The 20,230-nt window shown below is 45.3% G+C and overlaps 1 protein-coding gene across 4 annotated transcripts in view; it reads right to left on the reverse strand.

Moving 5' to 3' along the window:
• Positions 1-301: 301 nt before the first annotated feature.
• Positions 302-20,230, reverse strand: part of LOC146042633 (NXPE family member 4-like) — a 142,663-nt gene continuing 122,734 nt past the window's right edge. For all 4 annotated transcript variants that reach the window (XM_083162717.1, XM_083162720.1, XM_083162718.1 and 1 more), the window contains 2 exons: positions 4,221-4,439; positions 302-1,175 (listed from right to left, as the gene is read on the reverse strand). In XM_083162717.1, coding sequence (XP_083018843.1) covers positions 637-1,175; positions 4,221-4,439 — 758 coding nt within the window. In that variant the 3' untranslated portion in view covers positions 302-636. The remainder of the gene's footprint in view (positions 1,176-4,220; positions 4,440-20,230) is intronic.

The following is a 20,230-nucleotide window of genomic DNA, read 5'->3' on the forward strand; positions in this document are numbered from 1 at the left end:
ATGTAATGGGCATTACGGTTTTTTATATAGTATGTAATGGATATCATGTTACTTGGCATTACTGCATGTGGCTTTATGTGTAATGGGTATTACAAAGTTTGCTAAAATGTGCAATGGGCATTACGGTGTGTGTGGTATAATGTTAGGCCGCGCCCCACCTACTACAATTGGGGGGGGGGGAACACGCCCTCGCTCTGGGCACTGTGGCACCTAGCTACATTACTGGCCCTATGTGTGATTCTCATTTAGAGCTTTGAGGATCTTTTTGGTTAGAGAGAAATTTGTATTATGAGCAGTCACAAAGCTGTAAATCTTTATTAGCAGTCAAGTACACAATACCATTAATCAATGAAATACAGAATAGCTGGAAGGCATGTAATAACAGCTGCAGACATGATGGTGTGCTTGGTGATCATTTGTCATATAGGGATTTACAGTATGTTATAATATTTTTTAAGTGCAGTCATTTAAAAGGGACAAAACAATAGTCTTTGCACTATGTTGCCAATGATGTATGTATGTATGTATGTAATGTAACTTCCAGTCCAGGTGTAGAATTGCTGTGCAATTGCATCAATTTCAAATGGAACTCTATTAAATGAAAAGAAAATTACAATAGTAGTATTTTGTGATATCTCACATACAGATGTAGGTCATCAGCATGTTGACCTCATTTCTTACATAGAATTCTGCAGGATGAAGCATATTTGTGTTCCATGCTGTGGTCATATCCCAACCGTTTATAAATCCAACATTAATATCTTTGAAGACTATTTCCATGATGAGGTAGTGAACAAATGCATGGAGATCACTCATTCCTTCATACTCACTGGCCATCTCACTTGTATTCTCAGTCTTAATGATAACCTTTGTTTCTGGGCTTCTGATAAATAGGCGTTCTATAGCACGACGAATATTGAGGAGTCTTCTGATGAAATGATGTACAGGGAATAATCTGAAATGAACTCCAATATTCAGTGCAATTACGGTGTGTTGGTTACCTCCAATTAAATCTATCTCACGTGGTATAGAATGTTCTTCGCTATGTGATAAGAAATCCAGGTAAATGAATGGCCTGCCATGTCTTTTCCAACGAACATATATATTCCTTTCAATGTCCACACCTAAATGCTTTTGTGCCCATCCCTGTTCATAGACATTAAGAAGTCTCAGGGCTGAAAACAAAAATAGAAATTAATAATGTACTGTAGCAGGCAAAGGTATTTATGAAATGTTAACATATACTGTAAATGAATTCAATATTTTACAAAAGTTTACCAATATTATAAATTCTATTGTGGAAATGCTCCTTTGCCCCATAGACCTTTCCAGTCACAACCCGTACTGATGGTAGCTGATTCCAACAGTTACCTGGAGGTGAGGATGTGCAGTAGTGGTATTGGTGGATGCTCCAATTCAGGGACCTCATTCAGGTCCAGGAGTAATGGATTCTCATGCCACCAAATACCAATTATTAAAAGTTTGCACATGCGTGGAAGCATTTTGGCTTCATACTGTTAGTAATTGACAGTCTCTTTGTGTCTCTATTTATGAGGTCAGGACCTCTTTTGTTGTATTGAGATTTCCTGGGCTCTTACAAGGAACTGTGATGGCTGATTTGTGTGACCCCATGGGTGCTACAAGCCATCTGATGGTATTGCAGTAATCCAATGATCACTACTGCAGTTATAGGCATTTGTAGTAGACATCTCCTGCCCCAATTACATAGAGAGCTATGTGAGAGCTAGTGATATATGATAGCTACTCTGTCCACATCTGAATTAGCCCTAAGCTCTACCACAACAATGGTTGTCTCACAGACAGAGCAGCCACAAGAGGAGCATAGTTAGAACAGCAGGCAGAGCTTCTTGGGTTCTGCGAAAGCAGAAATAAGGTGGGAATCAGGTCTCTGTACAACAGGGAGGGTCCTATATCAACGGAGTGGGCATTGTTGCACACCATTATCCTGCACACACCTATAATTAAATGTAAATTTCTGTATCCTCATATTTGTAAGCTCCAACATTATCAATTATTTTTTTTATTCTAGGCTATGGAAGATCCTGTTGGAGGCTTGCTGGAGATCTGTCTGTGCGTTTTAAGCATCCAACTCCATCAGAGTTCTGTCAGGTGTAAGCAGCGCTACTGCTGTTGGCAACTGATGTGGGCGTTACGTGTATAGCAGTGCTACCACTGTCAGCAACTGGTAATCAGGTACCTTGCCAGTGCTTCAGGTTATTTCATGCAGTAAAGATCTCTGATGCTGTGCTCCTGGTTAACTCTTGCCAGTCCAGCTCCTGTTCCGGGTGTGCTGCTTGCAGCTCTGTATTCTCACTTGTCCCATGAGTTGCCATGGGGAGGCCCGATGTACCCACAATGGGGTACTGGCCTGGATCTAGCCCCCGGGAACTGGAGGTATCGCCTGGCAAAGCTGTAACGTTTTTTCCCCATAGGATAATATGGGACCCGTCAATTCTGACCCCCACCCGGTTCCAACGGCTGCCAGTCCTCCCCATCTCAGAAGTATGTGGTTCATCTCATTCAATTTCAAATCGCTGGGCCTTCAATATGATACCAGGCTGGTCCATATCGGTCAATCGGTTCCAGAGATATTGCGTGTAAACCAATTTTTTTATTTTTGAAATGTAATTTCATGGCTGTTCATGTTCTTTGAAGGCAGATTACTCTGGAAACAAATGTTCCAGTTTCACTGGGCCAAAATCATTCAAAGCCCACTCAAAAGTTCTTCAATATGATACTTGTCTCATGTAAATGGGTCAGTTGGTTCCAAAGATATAGCCGGTTAAATGAGATAACTGGTTAAAGGGGGGGAGGGGTGGTTTTCTCTCCCCCTCACACCAGAAAATGCAGGGACTAGGCTGGTGTAAAAGGGGCCAACCTGGGAATGCATTTTCTGGTGTGAAAGGGGTAATTTTTCAAATAGCCGGGACCTGCAGTGCTCTGAATACAGTCAGGCTCTGCCACTGTCAGTGGCTATCACTTCTGCCTGGCGGCGGCAGTCCCCCATTTACCGTGAGCATGTATTCCCCCCTTGACAATGAGCATGTAATCCCACATGGCAACAAGCATGGAACCTCTGGCAATGAGCATGGAACCCTTGGCAATGAGCATGTAGATAAACAGCACTTATGTAGCATAATTTTTAATAGGCATTATCGTGTTTGGCATAATACATAATGGACAAAATGGTGTGTACTGTAACTTAACGTGTAATGGTGTAAATTTTTAATGCGCGCCTTTGGTGGACAATGTCCCTGTTTATGAAGCGTATTGTGAATTTTGGCTTAATCTGTGTGGCATTATGTGAATTCTGGCTCAATCTGTGTGGCATTATGTGAATTTTGGCTCAAATCATGTGGCATTATGTGAATTTTGTCTCAATCCGTGTGGCATTACAGATGGAGCCGGGCTCCCTCTTGCTGGTGAATCGCCAGACTGTCACCGCTGGTGATCCGCCAGCAGCCCGGCTCTCCATCTAACTGAGATGCGCGTGCGTCTCACGCGCGTCTCAGTTTCCATGTGGCGGGACCCTGTCCGTCTCCGCTTCAGGGAGACGGATAGGGTTGGGGGTGGGGGGGGGCGGGGAGGCGGTGGGGACCACGGGTGACCGCCGACAAGCCCGGGGGAACCGTGCGAAAGTTGACGTGCGCTCATCTCGTGCCCGCACGTCCCCTTTCGCAGATACAGATGGTGGGTGGCGGGGGATGGCGTCTGGCGTAAAATAAGCCTGACCCCAAAAATAAGCCCTATGGTGTGTTTTGTTGAAAAAAATATATATAAGACAGTGTCTTATGTGACATTTTTTAACTCCTACCTAATTAGCTAATTACTTCACTTGTGATTCTGTGAGGAGACATGGAAAGCTAGGGTTAACTGTTGGTAGCTCTCGAGGACTGGAGTTGTCTACCCCTGTTATAGATTGATCCTGCTGATGGAACTGTCTTTATGTACTTGTGCTAAATTGCTGTGTACTTTGTTATTTAACTGTTTTTTATTTTTTGCTGATTGGCGCTGTGGAACTCTTGTGGTACCATATAAAGAAACAAACAAACTAAATAATAATAATAATACAGGATAAAAGAGTGTCTTGTTGTAACTGGCAAAAAAAAAAAATGTTTAATGTTGTATTTAAATTAATGTTAATATTCCATCCATAGAAAACTAAACATGTTTATTTACTGATGGCTTTTAATACTTACTTTTCACTTTGTTTTCAAAATAGGTCATCCATTGATGCATTGTTGAATCCCCAAACAAGTAAAAGAATTTTCCTTTCATGCATGTGTTTAGTTCTTCCATACTATGATACGTCTTCATGTTGCATCGTTTTGGATACCAGATGTCGTTCATGACATATCCGCTAGGATATTCTAACTTCATTCCAATTTTGCATTTTTCTTTTGTCTCTGAACTTGAATCTTTTTAAAAAGAAATATAATTGTTACTAATAAAATGTATTAACAATAAGAGCACAATAATGCAAATTTCACATAACTCAAATGACAAAAAAAGATTAAGAGGCAGTTTTGGAGAGAGAGAAATTAGAGAGAAAAAATATCCAGCAATAACCTCCTGTCATTTTTCAAGCACAGCATGTAATCTAATAACTAGTAGCTGCTTGGTTTTGTTACAATTCCAGAGATTAAGGGGGAAATTTACCAATATGAAAAACCTAGTTTTTCGTATTGGTATTTCCCCTACGGCTGCATACGACTGTTTTAGTCGTATGCAAAGTCGTGTTCCAGAGGGGAAATTACAAAGCAGTCAGATACGACTGCTTTGTAACCCTCCGATGGTGTAATGATTCATATTAGCTGGCCATATATACGGCCGATAATACGAATTCGTACAGGCAGTCTGCACGGATCAGTCAGATCCGTGCAAGGTGTAAAAAAAAAGATAAAAATAACTAAATTTAAAAAAAAAACGGCGTGGGGTCCCCCCCACAGCCGAAACCAGCACCAGGCTGACAGAGCCTGGAGCCGGTAATTAAAAATCAGGGAACCCGACAAATAGGGGTTCCCCGATTTTTAACAACCAGGCTCCAGGTCCGGGGCTGGTTCCCAAAATACGGGGGACAAAATGACTAGGGGTCCCCCGTATTTTAAGAACCAGTCCCAGGCACAACCAGCCAGCAGGGTAATGTCACAGCCGGGGGACACTTATGATCTAAGGTCCCGTGGCCAAAACATTAACCCCCTGACCGGTCAGCCTGGCCAGGGGCCCTGGGGGAGTGGGGACCCCCCCAATGAAGGGGTCCCCCCCTCCAGGACTTACCTGACCAGGCTGAAGCCTGGTACTGTCCCCGATGCCCCTGGGCGGTGGGCATCGGGCTGATTATGGTGTAAAAAATAGATTAAACTATTGTTTTTTACTGTGGCACTACAAGTGCCAGCAAGCCTCCCCAGCAAGCTGGGACTTGGAGAACCACAAGTCCCAGCCTGCTGGGCATTAAAGGGCCCACTGGCACTTGTAGTTCCACAGTTAAAAAAATAGTACACAAAACACACTGACACACTTTTAAAATAAAACTTTAATAGGTACTTATGTAATATCTGGGCTCCTGTTTTTCTTATGAGACCGTGTCCCCTCGCGGGGCTCACTACGCTCGCCACGCTTCGGGCACGGTGGCTCGCTGCACTCGCCACACTATATAAAATCAACTCCATGCGTAGTTGGATAGTAGGGGTATGAAAAAATGGGGTGCATTTAACATGGGAGCCCAGATAATACATAAGTACCCTTTAATACATACAAAGCCCACACATACTAATACTTACCTATCTTCTTTCCATAGGTAGCCCTGGTCCTGTGTCGTCTTCTGGTCCTGTGTCGGCGGTCTTCTTGATCCATGTCGACGTCCTTCTTCAAGTCGACGTCGCTGTCGGCGAGGGCGTCCGGATCCGACGAAATCCATGGAGGAAGCTGTGGAAATAAACCATACTCACCTGTCCCAGCGCGACGTAGTCCAGGTAAGTGTCTTGGCAAAAAAACAAACCGAGAACCCGAAACCAGCCCGGACAGCAGGGAGCCGCACGGTGTTTGTTTACATCGTGCGGCTCCGCCTCCCGAATGCCGCTATTGGCCGCCTTGCGGCCTAGCGGCCAATCAGGAGCCGCTAGGCCGCAAGGCGGCCAATAGCGGCATTCGGGAGGCGGAGCCGCACGATGTAAACAAACACGTGCGGCTCCCTGCTGTCCGGGCTGGTTTCGGGTTCTCGGTTTGTTTTTTTGCCAAGACACTTACCTGGACTACGTCGCGCTGGGACAGGTGAGTATGGTTTCCTTCCACAGCTTCCTCCATGGATTTCGTCGGATCCGGACGCCATCGCCGACAGCGACGTCGACTTGAAGAAGGACGTCGACATGGATTCAGAAGACCGCCGACACAGGACCAGAAGACGACACAGGACCAGGGCTACCGGCCCCTGGTGCTGGTTACAGCTGTGGGGGGGACCCCACGCCGTTTTTTTTTTAAATTTATTTAATTTTTCTATTTTTTTACACTAAAGCCTGCACGGATCTGACTGATCCGTGCAGGCTTAAAGCAAATACGACAGGGAAAGCAAGGTGTATTTTCCTGTCGTATTTGCGTGGGTGTTTCACACCACTTAGCAGCCGTATTATCAGTACGGCTGCTTAGTACATCAGGAACCACCATTCTTTTGAATGGTGATTTCTGTCGTATTCTATCGATGGTGTAGACATTCGTATTTGTAAATACAAATACGAATGTTCCATCTTTAGGAATACGAATTGTTGTATTTTTGGGATTGTAAATCCCGAAAATACAAATTCGTAAAAAAAAGGTGTATTTCTCCCTACGAATACACCTTTCTTCTACGAATCCATTTTAGTAAATGTCCCCCTAAATTCCAATAAAACAGAAAAATGGAATACAACTTAACAGGCGCTTGAGGTCTTGATATCAGGATTCCTCCCGTATGGTGGATCATATAAATAAAGAAAATGTCATATGATGGTGAAGTACGTATTTTACACAGACTTCATTTAATATCCTCAGGAAACATATACACAATATTCAGTATACACAAAAATTAAGAACAATTAAAATGTTTTAAAAATAGCAAGCACATGAATGTGTAGTGCCACAAAGGGATTCGGCATGAAAAGCCGGCAGTCGGGATCCTGGCGTACGAAATCCCGACAAGGGGGGACGTGGATCGCCCCCCCCCCCCCCACCTTGCGGGCTCGCTGCGCTCACCACGCAGCGGGCCCGGTGCCTCGCTACGCTCGGCACACTAATTTAATTTATTCTCCCTCCGAGGGTGTCGTGGACACCCACGGGGGGAGAAAGTGTCGGGATTTCGGCGTCGGGATTTTGAACGCCGGGATCCCGACTGCCGGGATTTAAACGGCATCCCCCACAAAGAATCCTCAATTGAGCAGAGACTGGCAGTTACCAGATGGAAAGGAAGTTCCAAATGGGCTTAGAAGCAGACTCTGCAGCTGGCAGTTCTGCTGGGCTCCCCGTGCATCAACTCTTCCGGTTCCACAGTCTCCTTCCAAGCTAAAGTGCAGTTTTCCAACATGTTTCTTCCTCTAGATGCATATTGCAATGGCTGAGCCATAGATGCAGCGCCATTCCAGGCCCAGCCATGGCAATTCCCCAACTCTAAAAGGAGCAAGGGTCCAGTACTGGCTGCGCCAGGCAGGTCAGATGGAGAGGTGCCCCCTGCAGCACTGTAGACACAACCAACCATGAGCCGGCGCATGGTCCGCTCCGGACAGAAAAAACGGCAGCTGAGACGCAACTTGCGCAGGAGGGGCTGTCACGCTAGGGCCCTTGTCAAGCGGAGACGTAGAGGCCACAGATCTGCCCTCCCGGCAATACTTCTCTCGAACACCTGTTACCTGACAAACAAGATGGATGAGTTGTATCTACTAGTAAAAGACGCAAGCTTGGGCACTGCAGGGTCCTCCATCCTTTGCTTCACTGAAACCTGGCTAGATGACCTCATTACAGACTGTTCACTGTCTTTTCCGGGCTATTTGCTCTTTAGGGCAGATCGGAACAAGGTGCTCTCAGGCAAAACCAAAGGCGGAGGTATCTGCTTCTATATAAATGAAGGGTGGTGCACTGATGTAAGAACCCTGGGAAAATCCTGCAGCCCCCAACTGGAGACTCATCAAATGCAACCCATTTTCCACACCCATCCTGGTATACATCACCCCCCCAAGCAAATGCAAAGGATGCTCAACAACTACTAGCCACCCTGATTGCAGACACTGATCTCACACACCCAGACTCTTTGCTCATAGTGCTAGGTGACTTTAACAGCTCTAACCTGGGTCAGGAGCTACCAAAATTCAGGCAGAAGGTCAAATGTCCCATCAGGAAAGGGCGTACCCTGGATCACAGCTATACCACCATAAAGTCAGCATACAGGGCTATCCCACACGCGGCCCTGGGTCTTTCGGACCACTGCATGATTCACCATTCCACCATTCCAACATACACTCAGAGGCTAAAGTATACAAAGCCAGAAGCCCGGTCGGTCAAAAGCTGGACAAACGAGACAAAACAAATGCTCCAGGCCTGCTTCGACTGCACGGAATGGAGGGTCTTTGAAGCCTCTGCCGCCAACCTAGTTGAGCTAGCTGATGTAATGACAGCCTATGTCAACTTCTGCGAGAACCTGTGTGTACCAACTAAAATGGTCCGATCCTTCAGCAACAACAAGCCATGGTTTGGCAGTCATCTAAGAAAGCTCCACTGCATCAAAGAGGAGGCCTACAGCAGTGGGGACAGTTACACGCACAAAAAGGCCAAGTACTCCCTGAATCGAGAAATCAAACTCGCAAAAAAGAAATACGCCAACAAGCTGACGAACAACCTCTCAGCAAACGACCCAGCAGCAGTCTGAGAAAAGTATGCAAGCCATCACCAGCTACAAGAAAGCCCCAAGGCCGGCTCCAATGCACCAGGAACTGGCGAATTAGCTAAACACGTTCTACTGTAGATTCGAGAGGAGAGTGCCGAACACCACCCAACCCCTCCGACCATACCAGAACAGCTCCACCACCTCCTCCCCCTGGTCCCCCTCAGGCCCTCCAGGTGGACCAAGAAGAGGTAGAAACCCTGTTCAAAAGGCTCAAACCAAGGAAGGCAGCTGGTCCCGAAGGAGTGTCCCCATCTACTCTGAAGACGTGTGCAGCCCAGCTTGCCCCCATCTTTGCTGCAATGTTCAAGTAGAAGAAGAAGATGAATGGTACTGATTGTTGTAAGATCTCGACTCCTCCTCAGTCTCCCAAGACCTAGACAAGGCATCTGCCTTCCGATTCTTTGCTCCAGGAGAAAAAAGACAATTTAAAATTAAATCTGGAAAAGAAAAATGCCCATCTGGCTTGACGGGGATTGAGACTTTGAGCATTTTTTAAATAAAGCAAACTCTTACGATCAGTAATAACATTAATAACATGAACTGCCCCCTCCAATAGATACCGCCACTCCTCCAAAGCCATTTTGATAGCTTATAATTCTTGATCCCCTATGGCGTAGTTCTGTTCCGCCGGGGAGAATTTTTTAGAGAAAAGCCACATGGATACAACTGTCCGTCCGTCATCTGTGAAAGTACTGCTCCCACGCCGATGGCAGAGGTGTCTACCTCTAGAGTGAAAGGTGTACTGACATCTGGTTGAATCAACACTGGTGCAGAAATGAATTTCTTTTTGAGTAACACAAAGGCATCAATAGCTTCGGTATCCCATTTGGAAGGCTTGCCATCTTTGCGAGTAAGAGCAGTTATTGGAGAAACAATGGTAGAAAAGTCTTTGATGAATTTTCTGTTATAATTCGCAAATCCGAGGAATCTTTGGACCCCTCGAAGAGTATGAGGACGAGGCCACGACTGAATGGCTTCCACTTTCGCTGGATCCATCTCCAGGCCGGACCCCGATACAATGTAACCTAAGAAAGGTATGGACGAAACCTCAAAAGTACATTTTTCCAGTTTTACAAAAGAGAAAGTTCTTTCTGAGGCAGGAGAGTACTTCTCTGTCAATTTCCCAATGTTTTTGGAGACTGTTGGCAAATATCAAGATATCTTCAAGATAGACCACCACATGTTTGTACAGAAGATCATGAAACAGTTCATTCATATAAGACTGGAAAACCGCTGGAGTATTACTTAGACCAAAAGGCATGACAAGATATTCATAGTGTCCATCTCTTGTGTTAAAGGCAGTTTTCCACTCATCTCCCTCACAAATGCGGATGAGATTGTAGGCTCCGCGAAGATCCAATTTTGTAAAGATAGTAGCTCCTTTAATTCTGTCAAAGAGTTCCGTGATGAGTGGCAGTGGATAACGATTTTTTATAGTAATTTCATTTAACCCTCGATAGTCGATACAAGGCCGCAATACTCCATCCTTTTTCTTTACAAAAAAGAAGCCTGCACCTGCAGGTGACGATGAAGGGTGTATAAAGCCTCTGGCCAAGTTTTCTTCAATATATTCTGACATGGCTTGCATTTCAGGCAATGACAAAGGGTAAGTGCGACCTCGAGGGTTTTTTTCCCCTGGTATTAATTCAATAGAGCAGTCCCATGGACGATGGGGAGGCAATTTGTAAGTGGCTTGTTTTGAAAAAACATCTGAGAAGTCTTGATACTGAGCAGGTAACCCTCCTGGCATCTGAAGAGAGACTTGACGAGTAGGTGCCATAGAGTTGAGACATGATTTGGTACAAGAAGTACCCCAAGTTTGAACCTGGGACGTTACCCAATTGATACTGGGATTATGGGTACGTAACCAGGGGAGACCCAAGACAGTTGGGTAGGAGGATTTTGGAATGACAAAGAATTGTATTTTTCTATATGTATACCAATTTGCAGAGTTGAGTTTTCAATGTGACAGTCTCTCCTAGTATACGACTCCCATCTACTGCAGTAAGGTACACTGGGCAGTGAAGGGGGATGGTGGGTAGATGCCAACGTTTAACAACATCAGTGGTGATGAAACTTTCTGCTGCTCCTGAGTCCAGAAGAGCTGGCAACTGTCTGAGCTGATGTTTAACTTAATACAGAAAAAGAGGGATTGTTACTGTGCACAAGCAATCGAAAACAATTACAATTGACCAGAATTCTTAAGAGACAGAGGGTGTGCCCAAGTTGCTATGGAAACCCTATCCATTATATATATATATATATATATATATATATATATATATATATATATATGAGAGCGGGGGCGGCGGGGCACTCGGCAAATAAATAGACAGCAAAACAGGTTTGAAAAACCGACGTTTCAAGGTCCTTAGACCTTTTTATCAAGGTGCTGGTGAGAATACAGTGACAAGAAAAACAGCTTACTTATGTAACTTACGGTTCTCCGCCGGTGCTCGCAGCTGGCGTCGGACTGGGCGGCGCTACATGATGACGTCATCCCGTCACGGCGCACTAGCCGGAGACACAAGCGGAGGCCCGATTCTGTGAACCAATAGGACGGCAGTAAATACAAAAACAATAACAACTGTGCAAAACGAACATACAATACAAATTGTGACACTCATTTAGATACATACAGACTGCCGATATTAATAAATGATACTGACGTGACCTTTAGCTGCTGCGTGCTGAAAAATAATGCCGTGATTAAACGGATAAAGTGCAGGCAATGAAAAAAAAATTTTTTTTTAAAAACAAGCTGGCTATGCGGGAGTGCAATATGTGTATAGCTAAGTTACTAAAAAGGATTCTCTGGGCTGCGTATATGGGCTTGGTTGGACAATTGCTCATGCTGCATCCTTTAAACAGCATGTACTTCATAACGTAAAGCTAATAAAGTTAACACGAATAGCAGATATAGGGCTACTGTTATGGAATACGTAATAGATAAAATACAGGTATAATGTGGGGAATAATAGTCCAGGCTTGGATTACTGGCTGCTGCATAATGCAGTTGTTAGGGTAACAAAAGGTAGTGATCAAAAGAAAAGTTGGCCTACTGCTGATGGGTATAATTCTTATAGAAAACAATGGAGGCCAAGATTCTCATTGAGTCCACGGGGGGCTAAAGTGTCTAGGGTGTATATCCACCGGCACTCCTTTTGTAGCAGCATTACCTCCTCGGGTTGGGGCTGGCACATGGTCTATGATTTTATATCGTAGACTGGACATGGGGTGTTTAGCCTCGGCGAAGTGCCGGGCAACTGGTTGCTCACTTTTTCCAGTGGTTATCGCTGCTTTGATGGCTGATCTATGGGCCGTTGCCCTCTCTTTAAATGTCCTGTCGGTCTTGCCGACGTAGTGCCGACCGCACGGACAACTGATAAGGTACACTACATATTTGGTGGTACATCCGAGACGATATCGGATCTTGTACGATTTACCGGAATAGGGGTGGTAAAAACGGTCACCCGGGATGAGGTGGCTACATGTGATGCAGCCACAGCATCTGTAGCCGCCTAATTTAGGTGTACCAAGGAAAGTGTTTCGTTGTCTGTTAGGATATTGGACCTCGTTGTGGACCAATAGGTCTTTAAGGCTCTTGCCTCTTTTATACAAGCTCATGAGCTTTTTGGTATTTAACGAGGGTAGAGCTTGGTCTGATTGTATTATAGGCCAATGTTTTTTGGCTATGCGGTCCACATCAGTGCTGTTGGAATGGAAGGATTTAACCCAGATATGTCTATTGCTGTGTGTTTTTTTGGGTTTACTAGCTAAGGTAATATGTCTTGGCAATGATGCTACTTTGTTTTTAGTTTGGAGGATTAGTTGTTTGTCATATCCTCTCTGCAAAAATTTATCTGCCATCCTATCGAGTGCTGGTAGTACTTGACAGGCCTCGCTAGTGATCCTGTGTGCTCTCAGCATTTGTGAATGCGGGAGACCCCTGATCAGAGGAGCAGGGTGGTGACTGGATGCTAGCAAAATGATGTTTCTATCGGTCGGTTTAGTATACAGTGATGTTTTGATTTTCCCCTCACTAATCTCTGGATTCACATCTAGATAGTGCACTGAATTGGCATGTAGACAATATGTGAATTTAACAGGGGAGTTGGTTGAATTATGCTTCTCAATAAGCTGTATAAAAGACAGTTGGCTGCCTGCCCATATAATGAGCAGGTCATCTATATAACGTGTATAGAATTTCAGCAGATGTTGTATTTCCGGATTATTGACGAATAATTTTTTCTCGATGCCAAACATATACGTGTTGGCGAACGATGGGGCCACTGAGGACCCCATCGCACACCCACGCTGTTGTGAATAATGTTTACCATTAAACAGAAAGAAATTCCTTTTGAGGGTAAGTTCCAAGAGTTGTAGAAAAAAGTCGATGGGTGGCCCAGTGTAAAGTGCATTGTGCGTAAGAAGGGCGCGCACTGCTTCCAGTCCTTCTGAGTGCGGAATGCACGTGTAGAGGTTAATCACGTCTATGGTGCCAATGCTGCAATCCTCTGGGATGGTAGGGATGTTGGCCAGTCTATGCAGAAGCGTGTTAGTGTCTTTGAGGTAAGTTACCTCATTTTGGACGCAAGGCTGCAAGAAAGAGTCAAGATATATGGAAATGGGCTGGTAGAGTGAACCCCGGGCAGAGATGATAGGCCTGCCCGGGGGTTGCACTAGTGTCTTATGAATTTTGGGAGTGAGGTACAGCAGCGGGGTGATTGGAAAGTCTGTAGTAAGTGCGTCCTTGGTGGATGAGTCGATAACCTTGTTGGTGACGGCATTAAGTAGGATATTGTCAAGTTCTTGTTTGTACTGTGACGTGGGGTCTTGATCTAGGAGCTGATAGGTATCCGTATCAGATAGTTGCCTTTCTGCTTCATGCACGTAGTCGCTGGTGTTTAGTATGACTACGGCCCCACCTTTATCTGCCGGCCTGATGGAAATGGACGTGTCTTCACTAAGGCTGCGTACCGCCTGCCATTCAGTTTTAGAGAAGTTGGTATATGCGGGGAGCCGCGTAGGTAATGCCGCAATGTCTTGCTCCACCATCCTGCAATAAGTCTTAATGGATGGATTATAAGACATGGGATCAAATTTAGACTTTTTCTTGAGACATGCTGGAAATTTGGGTTGCGTCGCTTCAGTGGATGGCTGGTCAGTGGTTTTGTCCTGGAAAAATTCCCGCAATTTCAGTGAGCGGTGAAGTTTGAATTGTTCAACTTTAGAGGTAAAGGGGTCCATTTTATTGTGGGGAACAAAGCTTAGTCCTTTAGCTAGGACTGTTTCCTCCACAGGTGTCAAAATCCTGTTGGATAGATTGAAAATCAATTCTTTGGGTTGCGTGGCGGTTGGAAGCGAACTTTTGTACCGCGATCTCTGACTCTGGCCCCCCCTCCTCGTGAAGGTCCTGGGTCTCTTGGGGGTAGTGAACGTGATTGTCCCCCTAAAGGGCTTAGACCTGGGGTGTTGTGGTGGGCATCTTGGTCAGAGGCTGATGATCTGTCATCTCTGGAAGAGTCGCTGTCAGGTGCTCTGCGGTTGTATCTTGTAAATTTGCGCCTGAGGGGCGGACGAGTGTTAGTACTGCCGCCTGTCAACCAAGGGTAGATGGAATGCTTGGAGTAGTCGTCATCTACTTTCTCTTTTTTATGTTTTTTGTACAGTATTAGTTCTTTTTTATACTTATCCATCTGGAGATTGAGTTTTTCTAACCAGTTGGTACAGTACTTTGGTCTGCAGACAACGTTTCCTTGTGTTGTACCTCGAAGGCGCTGAGCTTGTCACGAATGTTCTTGAGCTCACGGGCCACCTCCTCAATGACAGCTACCATGAGGTCGAACGAGCATTTATTGAGTATCGAGGTCCAAAGTTTACAGAAGGGTATGTTAAATCTCCCTATGGTTGGGACGTTCTTAACTCGGAACCCTCGTGGTATTTTTTTCTCCCTCACGTATTCCGAGAGTGTGACGCCGTGGTAATAAAAGTCCGTTTCTCTGCGTCTTAGCTTAGTCCACTCCTGATACAATTGTACATTATCAGGGACCTCGCTAGTTGAGGGGAATTCTTCAGTAAATAAGACTCTCTCGTAATCTGAGTCTGAGTAGCTAAATATCGCTCCATGTGTGAGCTCCACGCGACTTTGCGAGGCAATTATGGGGGGAGCCGGGTTAGTGTCCGTCTGGCTCATAGCAGCTGGGGGTGAATAGAATAGAGAATCACACTCGGCAATAGCAGCTTGTTGGAGCAAAGTGCAGTGCAGCACAGTGCTTGGTGATAAAGTGCTGGTGCTTAAAAGTGCAGGGCTGAAAAGGTGCTGGTGCAGATAAAAGGTGGGTCACCTCGGTGTGAGATAATCCAAGGTTGACCAGGTTCACCAGGGTTACAAGTAGACTCCGCTTGTGTCTCCGGCTAGTGCGCCGTGACGGGATGACGTCATCATGTAGCGCCGCCCAGTCCGACGCCAGCTGCGAGCACCGGCGGAGAACCGTAAGTTACATAAGTAAGCTGTTTTTCTTGTCACTGTATTCTCACCAGCACCTTGATAAAAAGGTCTAAGGACCTTGAAACGTAGGTTTTTCAAACCTGTTTTGCTGTCTATTTATTTGCCGAGTGCCGCCGCCCCCGCTCTCATATTCACATAGAGGACGCATCTGCACTCCCTATCTGGCAGGCACCAGCCATTGCTTGGGGCTCTTTACCTAGCCCAGCACAGCACATTATTCAGGAGTGCCACCCAAGGAATCTATATACAAGTCTCTGTCCTCGGACACAGTCTGGAAGGCACCCGGATTTATCTATCAACCTGCTACTCTGTAACCCTGGTGAACCTGGTCAACCTTGGATTATCTCACACCGAGGTGACCCACCTTTTATCTGCACCAGCACCTTTTCAGCCCTGCACTTTTAAGCACCAGCACTTTATCACCAAGCACTGTGCTGCACTGCACTTTGCTCCAACAAGCTGCTATCGCCGAGTGTGATTCTCTATTCTATTCACCCCCAGCTGCTATGAGCCAGACGGACACTAACCCGGCTCCCCCCATAATTGACTCGCAAAGTCGCGTGGAGCTCACACATGGAGCGATATTTAGCTACTCAGACTCAGATTACGAGAGAGTCTTATTTACTGAAGAATTCCCCTCAACTAGCGAGGTCCCTGATAATGTACAATTGTATCAGGAGTGGGCTAAGCTAAGACGCAGAGAAACGGACTTTTATTACCACGGCGTCACACTCTCGGAATACGTGAGGGAGAAAAAAATACCACGAGGGTTCCGAGTTAAGAACGTCCCAACCATAGGGAGATTTAACATACCCTTCTGTAAACTTTGGACCTCGATACTCAATAAATGCTCGTTCGACCTCATGGTCGCTGTCATTGAGGAGGTGGCCCGTGAGCTCAAGAACATTCGTGACAAGCTCAGCGCCTTCGAGGTACAACACAAGGAAACGTTGTCTGCAGACCAAAGTACCAACTGGTTAGAAAAACTCAATCTCCAGATGGATAAGTATAAAAAAGAACTAATACTGTACAAAAAACATAAAAAAGAGAAAGTAGATGACGACTACTCCAAGCATTCCATCTACCCTTGGTTGACAGGCGGCAGTACTAACACTCGTCCGCCCCTCAGGCGCAAATTTACAAGATACAACCGCAGAGCACCTGACAGCGACTCTTCCAGAGATGACAGATCATCAGCCTCTGACCAAGATGCCCACCACAACACCCCAGGTCTAAGCCCTTTAGGGGGACAATCACGTTCACTACCCCCAAGAGACCCAGGACCTTCACGAGGAGGGGGGGCCAGAGTCAGAGATCGCGGTACAAAAGTTCGCTTCCAACCGCCACGCAACCCAAAGAATTGATTTTCAATCTATCCAACAGGATTTTGACACCTGTGGAGGAAACAGTCCTAGCTAAAGGACTAAGCTTTGTTCCCCACAATAAAATGGACCCCTTTACCTCTAAAGTTGAACAATTCAAACTTCACCGCTCACTGAAATTGCGGGAATTTTTCCAGGACAAAACCACTGACCAGCCATCCACTGAAGCGACGCAACCCAAATTTCCAGCATGTCTCAAGAAAAAGTCTAAATTTGATCCCATGTCTTATAATCCATCCATTAAGACTTATTGCAGGATGGTGGAGCAAGACATTGCGGCATTACCTACGCGGCTCCCCGCATATACCAACTTCTCTAAAACTGAATGGCAGGCGGTACGCAGCCTTAGTGAAGACACGTCCATTTCCATCAGGCCGGCAGATAAAGGTGGGGCCGTAGTCATACTAAACACCAGCGACTACGTGCATGAAGCAGAAAGGCAACTATCTGATACGGATACCTATCAGCTCCTAGATCAAGACCCCACGTCACAGTACAAACAAGAACTTGACAATATCCTACTTAATGCCGTCACCAACAAGGTTATCGACTCATCCACCAAGGACGCACTTACTACAGACTTTTCAATCACCCCGCTGCTGTACCTCACTCCCAAAATTCATAAGACACTAGTGCAACCCCCAGGCAGGCCTATCATCTCTGCCCGGGGTTCACTCTACCAGCCCATTTCCATATATCTTGACTCTTTCTTGCAGCCTTGCGTCCAAAATGAGGTAACTCACCTCAAAGACACTAACACGCTTCTGCATAGACTGGCCAACATCCCTACCATCCCAGAGGATTGCAGCATTGGCACCATAGACGTGATTAACCTCTACACGTGCATTCCGCACTCAGAAGGACTGGAAGCAGTGCGCGCCCTTCTTACGCACAATGCACTTTACACTGGGCCACCCATCGACTTTTTTCTACAACTCTTGGAACTTACCCTCAAAAGGAATTTCTTTCTGTTTAATGGTAAACATTATTTACAACAGCGTGGGTGTGCGATGGGGTCCTCAGTGGCCCCATCGTTCGCCAACACGTATATGTTTGGCATCGAGAAAAAATTATTCGTCAATAATCCGGAAATACAACATCTGCTGAAATTCTATACACGTTATATAGATAACCTGCTCATTATATGGGCAGGCAGCCAACTGTCTTTTATACAGCTTATTGAGAAGCATAATTCAACCAACTCCCCTGTTAAATTCACATATTGTCTACATGCCAATTCAGTGCACTATCTAGATGTGAATCTAGAGATTAGTGAGGGGAAAATCAAAACATCACTGTATACTAAACCGACCGATAGAAACACCATTTTGCTAGCATCCAGTCACCACCCTGCTCCTCTGATCAGGGGTCTCCCGCATTCACAAATGCTGAGAGCACACAGGATCACTAGCGAGGCCTGTCAAGTACTACCAGCACTCGATAGGATGGCAGATAAATTTTTGCAGAGAGGATATGACAAACAACTAATCCTCCAAACTAAAAACAAAGTAGCATCATTGCCAAGACATATTACCTTAGCTAGTAAACCCAAAAAAACACACAGCAATAGACATATCTGGGTTAAATCCTTCCATTCCAACAGCACTGATGTGGACCGCATAGCCAAAAAACATTGGCCTATAATACAATCAGACCAAGCTCTACCCTCGTTAAATACCAAAAAGCTCATGAGCTCGTATAAAAGAGGCAAGAGCCTTAAAGACCTATTGGTCCACAACGAGGTCCAATATCCTAACAGACAACTAAACACTTTCCTTGGTACACCTAAATTAGGCTGCTACAGATGCTGTGGCTGCATCACATGTAGCCACCTCATCCCGGGTGACCGTTTTTACCACCCCTATTCCGGTAAATCGTACAAGATCCGATATCGTCTCGGATGTACCACCAAATATGTAGTGTACCTTATCAGTTGTCCGTGCGGTCGGCACTACGTCGGCAAGACCGACAGGACATTTAAAGAGAGGGCAACGGCCCATAGATCAGCCATCAAAGCAGCGATAACCACTGGAAAAAGTGAGCAACCAGTTGCCCGGCACTTCGCCGAGGCTAAACACCCCATGTCCAGTCTACGATATAAAATCATAGACCATGTGCCAGCCCCAACCCGAGGAGGTAACAGATCACTCATGCTGCTACAAAAGGAGTGCCGGTGGATATACACCCTAGACACTTTAGCCCCCCGTTGACTCAATGAGAATCTTGGCCTCCATTGTTTTCTATAAGAATTATACCCATCAGCAGTAGGCCAACTTTTCTTTTGATCACTACCTTTTGTTACCCTAACAACTGCATTATGCAGCAGCCAGCAATCCAAGCCTGGACTATTATTCCCCACATTATACCTGTATTTTATCTATTACGTATTCCATAACAGTAGCCCTATATCTGCTATTTGTGTTAACTTTATTAGCTTTACGTTATGAAGTACATGCTGTTTAAAGGATGCAGCACGAGCAATTGTCCAACCAAGCCCATATACGCAGCCCAGAGAATCCTTTTTAGTAACTTAGCTATACACATATTGCACTCCCGCATAGCCAGCTTGTTTTTTTTTAAAAAAAAATTTTCATTGCCTGCACTTTATCCGTTTAATCACGGCATTATTTTTCAGCACGCAGCAGCTAAAGGTCACGTCAGTATCATTTATTAATATCGGCAGTCTGTATGTATCTAAATGAGTGTCACAATTTGTATTGTATGTTCGTTTTGCACAGTTGTTATTGTTTTTGTATTTACTGCCGTCCTATTGCTTCACAGAATCGGGCCTCCGCTTGTGTCTCCGGCTAGTGCGCCGTGACGGGATGACGTCATCATGTAGCGCCGCCCAGTCCGACGCCAGCTGCGAGCACCGGCGGAGAACCGTAAGTTACATAAGTAAGCTGTTTTTCTTGTCACTGTATTCTCACCAGCACCTTGATAAAAAGGTCTAAGGACCTTGAAACGTCGGTTTTTCAAACCTGTTTTGCTGTCTATTTATTTGCCGAGTGCCGCCGCCCCCGCTCTCATATTCACATAGGAGACGCATCTGCACTCCCTATCTGGCAGGCACCAGCCATTGCTTGGGGCTCTTTACCTAGCCCAGCACAGCACATTATCCAGGAGTGCCACCCAAGGAATATATATATATATATATATATATATATATATATATATCATAAGTGATATAACATATCTGGTGGTGCTCCATTGAGTTTAGGTTAAATATGAAGAAGTAGAAGAAAATAAACTCTTTTTTTGCTGGGGCACTGCTTTCTAAATCAATTATGAATTTAAAATATTTTATTCAAATTGGATAAAAATACATACATCACATATAACATAGAAAGACATACAGTGTTTAGACTATTGCACTACCATTTCATACGCTCTACTGAAATGTGTGGGGCA

Source organism: Crinia signifera, chromosome 19 (assembly GCF_055691185.1).
Source record: "Crinia signifera chromosome 19, ASM5569118v1, whole genome shotgun sequence".
Lineage (NCBI taxonomy): Eukaryota > Metazoa > Chordata > Amphibia > Anura > Myobatrachidae > Crinia > Crinia signifera.